The sequence below is a fragment of the Saprolegnia parasitica genome (assembly GCF_000151545.1).
Source record: "Saprolegnia parasitica CBS 223.65 unplaced genomic scaffold supercont2.97, whole genome shotgun sequence".
Lineage (NCBI taxonomy): Eukaryota > Oomycota > Saprolegniomycetes > Saprolegniales > Saprolegniaceae > Saprolegnia > Saprolegnia parasitica.
The window spans coordinates 44,486-51,359 of NW_012156491.1; the positions used below are offsets into that span (position 1 = coordinate 44,486).

The 6,874-nt window shown below is 58.2% G+C and overlaps 4 protein-coding genes across 4 annotated transcripts in view; 2 read left to right on the top strand and 2 right to left on the bottom strand.

Moving 5' to 3' along the window:
* Nucleotides 1-1,047, top strand: part of SPRG_21281 (hypothetical protein) — a gene marked incomplete at both ends in the record, with an annotated part of 1,556 nt that extends 509 nt beyond the window's left edge. The window contains 5 exons of the mRNA XM_012352369.1: nucleotides 119-343; nucleotides 385-489; nucleotides 549-636; nucleotides 690-749; nucleotides 800-1,047. Coding sequence (XP_012207759.1) covers nucleotides 119-343; nucleotides 385-489; nucleotides 549-636; nucleotides 690-749; nucleotides 800-1,047 — 726 coding nt within the window. The remainder of the gene's footprint in view (nucleotides 1-118; nucleotides 344-384; nucleotides 490-548; nucleotides 637-689; nucleotides 750-799) is intronic.
* A 16-nt stretch (nucleotides 1,048-1,063) lies between these two features.
* SPRG_13358 (hypothetical protein) lies at nucleotides 1,064-1,798 on the bottom strand (the record flags this gene model as incomplete). Its single annotated transcript, XM_012352335.1, has 4 exons — nucleotides 1,064-1,171; nucleotides 1,219-1,323; nucleotides 1,372-1,658; nucleotides 1,708-1,798. The coding sequence occupies 4 exons, from the start codon at nucleotides 1,796-1,798 to the stop codon at nucleotides 1,064-1,066; spliced, it is 591 nt and encodes a 196-aa protein (XP_012207725.1).
* Nucleotides 1,799-2,261: 463 nt separating this feature from the next.
* Nucleotides 2,262-4,041, bottom strand: SPRG_13359 (hypothetical protein; the record flags this gene model as incomplete). Its single annotated transcript, XM_012352336.1, has 4 exons — nucleotides 2,262-2,978; nucleotides 3,028-3,069; nucleotides 3,131-3,775; nucleotides 3,826-4,041. The coding sequence occupies 4 exons, from the start codon at nucleotides 4,039-4,041 to the stop codon at nucleotides 2,778-2,780; spliced, it is 1,104 nt and encodes a 367-aa protein (XP_012207726.1). The 3' UTR covers nucleotides 2,262-2,777.
* Nucleotides 4,042-4,812: 771 nt separating this feature from the next.
* Nucleotides 4,813-6,546, top strand: SPRG_13360 (hypothetical protein; the record flags this gene model as incomplete). Its single annotated transcript, XM_012352337.1, has 10 exons — nucleotides 4,813-4,850; nucleotides 4,898-5,039; nucleotides 5,089-5,286; nucleotides 5,339-5,376; nucleotides 5,430-5,491; nucleotides 5,547-5,620; nucleotides 5,673-5,813; nucleotides 5,862-6,062; nucleotides 6,109-6,291; nucleotides 6,340-6,546. 10 exons carry the CDS (start codon nucleotides 4,813-4,815, stop codon nucleotides 6,544-6,546), a joined length of 1,284 nt encoding a protein of 427 aa, XP_012207727.1.
* Nucleotides 6,547-6,874: the final 328 nt, after the last annotated feature.

Consider the following 6,874-nt stretch of genomic DNA (forward strand, 5'->3'; position numbering starts at 1 on the left):
GCACCTGCCGTCGGCCAATGTCCTCCTCGAACTCGACGTGCTTCGCACCGACCTCAAGACGCCTGTACGCACCATCGATCGTATCCTGGTCGTTCCAACGGTCTCCTTGATCCTCTAGTGCACGCCTTCCGAGACGGTGTACGAAGCGCTTTTGCAAGAGCTGTGGACGACGGTCTTCAGCCAAAGCGTAATTCCAGGCATGGCCCAGCCCCGGTTCACGCGCGACGGCGACGGCTGGCTCCAGCTCGGCTTCCAGCGCAGCAACCCGGACACGGACTTTCGCGGCGGCGGCCTCCTCGGCCTCAAGTGCCTCGTGTATGTGTGCCACATGCACATGGACAAGGTCGGATGCTCCACCTGGATGCAGATATGACGGTTGTCTAGATGGCCTACATCTTTGCCGACCAGGTGCCGAGTGCGGGACAGCGCTGGTACCCTGTCTGCGTCGCAGGTATCAACCTCACGTGCATGCTTGCGGGTCTGCTCAAGGTAGGCGTCCATGTCTCTTGCTTGATCTTGTCATCCTATCCGTGTTGTGCAACGAGTAGCTCGGGGATGGGTCGTTTGCCGAGACGTCGGACAACTGCTGGCGTCTTTTCGACGAGCCGTCTGCGTTTTACGAGCTCTATTACTACGGTACCCTTCGTTTCCCTTCAAGGCGACCCCGGCTATGATGGCATGGACGGTAGCATTTCTCAAGATGGATCAAATCTGGCACCGAAGCCAGGCCACGTTCATGCAGTTTGGAGGTGCGGACGATACGTCGAAGCGGCGACCGATGCAGTCCTTTGTATCCTAGACGTCCTCAAGGCGACCAAGAAGCTCGTGCGCTACGCCTTAGCGCAGGGCCCGACGTCGCTCGCCGAGCTCACGGCCTTTACCGAGACGATCCACGTCGACGACTTCAAAATCACGCGCCGCCAAGAGTACTACGACGACGTCGACGACGGCGAGTGCCCCGACCCGCACCGGATCACCGAAGACGACGGCGTGCCGGTCACCAAGGTCCACGACATTGCATCGCTGCAGTACGAGTTGCACAAGTAGACGACGCTTCTACTTACTACATGCTAAACTTCAAGCAGCCCGTCTCTCGGTGCTGGTCGCCGCACTTGACGCTGCAAAATCGAGAGCCGCACCGTCCGCACGCGTAGTTGGAGAAAAGCGTGCGCTTGCTTGTCAAGGAACGTGGTCAATCCTGTCATAGAGGCAGAAGACGTCAAAAGGATATCCGCATACAACGCAAAACTTGCGGGGCGGCGTCGTGGCCGGCTTGACCGCGGCGGTGACGTAGTTGGGGCCGAGGCCTTCGCCGGTCCCGCACTGCAATAGATGAGCGCCATGATAGAGGATGTATCATAGGTCGACAACCTCTTCAAAGACGAGCTGGGCGAGGCTCTTGACCTTGCGCACGACGCGCCGCCGACCCGAGCTCGAGATGGGCACGACCGGCGCCTTGGCCTTGCCTTTAGCCCTCGATTTCGACGACTTCTTGGGGCCCACAGCGTCGTCTTCGATGTACAGGTCTTCGTCGTCACCGTCCTCGGTGGGTTCGACGTAGTTGTCGGCCTCGAGCGCGTCCAAGCGGGCATTCCGGACCTGCTTGCGCGTCTCCTCGTCGACATGCTTCATGGCCTTGCTGATCTTGACCGCACGCCCTGCCCATGCATCCATAGAGCGCATGGCCATGCTCCATGAGGTTCCTACCCGAGTTGCGCTTCCGGGGCGCCGTCGGCAGCGCAAGGCCGCTCGACGCCATCGTCTGGTCCCATTGCCGCTTGGCGTTTTTCGAGCTCATTATGAATGCGCCACAATGGCCAATCGGCGGCGCGCAAGCCAAACGAATTTGGCCAATCGGTGCGCGGAACGATCTTGCTCATCGAGCCAATCCGAGGGCGACGATGCGCATCATTTTATCCAATCCAATGCCGTTTTGTGGCACACCCGCTAGCAGCAGTACTCGGCGCCCGTCGCCACTTGACCCACATTACCACCGAGATAAGTACTCTGCGAGTGCGCTCATGTCTGCATAATACCCAAGGCAAGGGCCAGCACTCGACTCATATACCTCTGCGCAGACACGTCGTACAAGTGTGGGCTACAGTGTACCAAATTCAAAATTTGCGCGGTTTGGTAAAGTTGAAGTCGAATTCAGAGCACTGAATCACCGACGTGCTGCTGCTGCATGATGGTCTCTCTTGAAGCACGCTCGTCGCTGGTGATGGTCCGATCTACGATAACAAAGTTGTACATGTCTTGTCGACGAGATAGGAATCGTGTTGACGTCATCCGACTACCATCATCATCTATCCAACGCTTCTACTCGTCGTCGATCGGCGAGGGCACGAGCTCTTCGTACAGCCGGGCTGCAATCAAGCTCTCTTTGGCCGACGGCGCCGCAAAGTTGGCGAGTTGCGTCTTGAGCTCCCTCAGCACGCGCGCGTCGACGAGGTTGACGTAGCCGTCGAGCTTGACGAGGCACGAGATCCATGGGAAGATCACGTCGGCCTTCTCGGGCGCCGCCAAATAGTCGACAAACGACATGCAGAGCGCGTCGAGCGTCGTCTTTCGCAGCAGCGCGACGGACGGCTGCGCGAACGCCAGCACCTTCCAGAGCAAACTGTGGTCTTCCGAGAGCAGCGCGATGCGCAGCGCGAGCTCCATATTGCCTTCTTCCATCGCGACCCGCGCATTGTCGGCAAACGCCTGGCTCGTCTGGTTGTCCTCGCGAGCGACGAGAATGGGGCGAGGAGCGTCGACAAGCGGCGCCGTGGAACTCATGGCTTTTTGAACGACGTCGGCTTGGACGGACTCGACGAGACCCATCGTGCCGGGCTCGGCGGACTCGGGCTCGACGGCCGCACCGGGTGGAGTGCAGCGTACGCGACATCCGTGCTCCCGTGGTCTGGCTGGCTCGTTCGGAGGAGCGGGCCGAGGTGCGTCAACAGCGCCGACGCGCTTTCCCGCACAGGTGACGCCTATGGCAACGGCTGAGCTCGAATGTAGTAGCAAATTGGCGGCACGTACATAGTCGGACCGACCCCGCTCGGCCAATTGCATGAGCTTTGCCTACGCGTCATGACGGATTGAGGTAGGATCGATCTGTTTTGAGATAGGATGATACGACTACCTGGAGGCTAACGACGGTGGTGTGGCTTCCAAAGCAAGCTACGAGGGCGCCAAGAAGGTCCAATCCGCGCTTGCGATTGAGCCAGTCGTCGCGTTGGCCAACGTGTAGGACGTCGTCGATGGCGGTGACGAGGCTTGGGATGGCGTCGGCCATCGCCGTCGCGAGCTCGACGCACGCCGGAACGTCTTGAATTAGAACGACGATGCGCAGAAGGATGTGAAAGATCGGCGAGTATGTTGCGTAAATCTTGCCGTGCAACTTGGCCATCAGTTGTGGCAAAAAAGAGATTAAATAGCCCATCGCGCGTGCCGCGTGGGCTGCGAGCAGCGCGGCGTCTCCGCTGGAGGGATAGAAGATGGCGCCGAGGCAGCGCGCTGCGCCGTCGTTCATGATGTGCACCTCGGTCCAGAATGGCTGGACAATCGTCTCGAGCTCGGACGGCGGCAAGAACGGTAGCGCATGCAGCGCGAGCGCGCCGGCCGCACCAACGCATGCGTCTGTCACCTTGCTTCGCTTGTCGCGCAGACGCCGGTTCAAGTAGGCGGTTATTCTGTTGCGGAGCTTGGCGCACGCAGGCGCTTGCGTCGTGCACATGAGCTCGATCAAGAGCACGACGTTTTCACGCGTTGACATCAAGACCGGATCCTGCGCCGTCCATGAGCTCATCACGGTAGGCCATGCAAAGAGGCTCGTACCGGGTGCTTGCGCTCGAGGTCGAGTAAGACCTTGGGCACCGAGTTGGCGGCGAGATGCGGAATCGCGCTTCTACAGAGGGCGTCAGTCGCCTTTGTCGCCGCATGAACAACGTACGCGAGCGCGACGAAGGCCTGCTTCTCCGTGTCCCGCGCTTGTAGCTTGTCGATCCACTCGGCGATTGTCTTGCGCTGCTGCTTGTCGCTCGTGCCACTCATCGTCCTGCGTGCTCTTGCTGCTGCCCTTGCCAAGGAAATCCTAATCGGTAGCAAACCCTTCCGTAGCTGTAGTATCCGGACCGGATACCGTCCGCTCGTAACGCCCGGCGGCTTGACGAAGCTGCAGCGATTATATTACCAACTCGCTGCGTGGTTAGCACCGCGTAGGGCTTCGTATTACATGGGTCAAGGTCTGCACAATGCCCGTCTCGACCACCCCGCTTTGTCAGCCCGTGACGCGCCTATGAACGACGGGGCTTTGCAGATATGATATATGACAGGTTTGCAAAGGGGCCGGACAATATCACATATGACAGGACCTTTGAGATGGAATACAACCACCGTGGTCATATTCAATTAAAGAGGTGCGCTCGATTTTTAAAGCTTGAACCAGCATTGAGTCGGGTACACTGTAATGGTGTGCACCTGTCGACCTATATAGTGTGAGACATAGCATCCAGGCAGCACCTGCGCGTCGGATGCGCCATGGAGTGTGATAAATGGCGTTCGCATGCTCAATATATCATGGTAGCGGCAAGTGTCCCTTGCGTAGCGTGCCTTGAGACGCAGTTACGACGAGCGTAGAGTACAACAGTATTTCCGTGTATCTCGCAAATTCATTTCGAAAAAAACGGTGAATTTCGAATTTTAAACCGCACAATTGACCGTTTCTTCGTATCCGGCGTCGGCCAATCAAACGCAAGTGCTAAAAATAGCCTACTGCTATGATGGGCTTGCGTTCGCCAGTTTGGGATTCCTCGTCCAAGGTCCATGCAGCGTCTTCTCGGCCTCTCCATCAACATGCTCCGGTACGTGCAGGTAGACGACGATGGGCCCATGCTCATGGGCTGGCCAGGGGCGATGCGACTCCGGCGGCCGCGCCGGTCCCGAACCAGGTTGAGGTCGGCGCCAGCAGCAGCATCGACGTTGCGCCGACGACGGAGCGGCGACCGTCCATGCGCCCGACGGCGCTGCCCCCGCCCCTCGAGAAGGCCGAGGTACGACGCGCCATGAAGCACACACGGTATGGATCGTCCATGCTCGTAGAACCCGCAAGCGAACCTCAAGGCCAAGATCCTCGAGATACAGACCAACAAGTCGCTGACGCCGAAGGAAAAGGCGGACGGGATGCAGAAGCTTATGATGCAGCAATGGAACGAAGCGCAGGAGCGCTTGACGCCCAAGGCTGTCGAGAAGCCCGAGACGCCGATCACGGACGCCGACCGGACCGTCGTCACGTACCATGTACGCTTTCTGTGCCCATCCCGCTCCCGGAAGCTCACTTTACTGGCCACAGGATGCAGACAAGACCATCATGGGATGCCAGCATTACCAGTACGGCGATGACGATATGTAAACGACAGGGTGGCACTCACGTGGGTGCGCAGGCGCAAGTGCAAGCTGTACGCCAAGTGTTGCAACAAGTTCTACTCGTGCCGCTTCTGCCATGGTACTAGACCTCTACACAAGAAAGAACGTGTGACCCAACATGTACTACATTATAGACGAGGCTGAGAAGCACACATTTGATCGGTACGAGACCGAGAAGATCTCGTGCATGCAGTGCCATACCGTCCAGGTAGACGATTCTAGTCACAATAGCACACCCACGCCTTTCTCTGCGCCATTAGCCGGTCGGTAAGACGTGCACGAACGCGGCCTGTGGCATGGAGTTTGCTCGCTACTTTTGCGACGTGTGCAAGTTCTACGACGACGACCCGACCAAGGACATTTACCACTGCGAAAAGTGCCGCATCTGCCGCATCGGCAAGGTAGACACCATCGTATATGCAACTTTGTGCCATCGCATGCTTCCGTAGGGCCTTGGCATCGACTACTTCCACTGCGACAAGTGCAACGCGTGCATGAGCATTACGCTCAAGAAGCACAAGTGCGTCGAGCGGTCCCTCGAGTCGGACTGCCCGATTTGCCACGTGTACATGTTTACGTCGACGACGCCCGTCATGTTCCTTCCGTGCGGGCACTGCATGCACGTCGCTTGCTACGAAGACTACACACTCGTACGAGCGCCAGTTGTCGAAGCCACGAGGTCTCATACCTCGTTAGACCAACTACATTTGCCCGCTGTGCTCCAAGTCCCTCGGTGACATGCGCACCTACTTTGCACGCATTGACGACCTTCTTGCACAAGAGCAAATGCCGCCCGAGTACGCCAACTACCGATCGCAGATCTACTGCAGCGACTGCGAGCGCAAGTCGGAGACCAAATTTCACTTTGTCTACCACAAGGTAGACAACGTTCCTTTGGGGATCCACATGAAGTGACGCGTCGCGTAGTGCCAATACGAAGAATGCAAGTCGTACAACACCAAGGTGCTCAAGAACATTCAGCTTCCACCGGATGCGGCGCCGCCCGCAGCACCGACACCTTTGTTGCGGGCGTCGGGTGGCACGCCCACGGTACGCCGACCGTCGACGACGACGTCGAGCAACATCACCGCGTCCGTGCGTCGGAATTCGACGCCGGGGCCCACGCGCAACTAGGCCACGTATGTACACGCGAGAGAAGAATAGGATAGGAAGTAACCATGCGCTGAGCGCTTAATGCGATGCGCAGGTTTGATTTGCACAGATTTGATGTTGCACGAAACAATATTAGTGTCCTCATGTCCGACATGGCAACCGACGAGATGTCTAGCTGCCAGGTCATGCGAATGGGTGCCACCGCGTTGACCACCCACATGACTCGTCCTCAGCGACCCGTCCTCGGCCCACTGTCCTCGGCCACTCGATCGCATCATGACCATGATGACTCCTACCAAAAATGGTCTCCCATCTTCTACTACCGTGTCGACGCAAGTGGGTACGCATG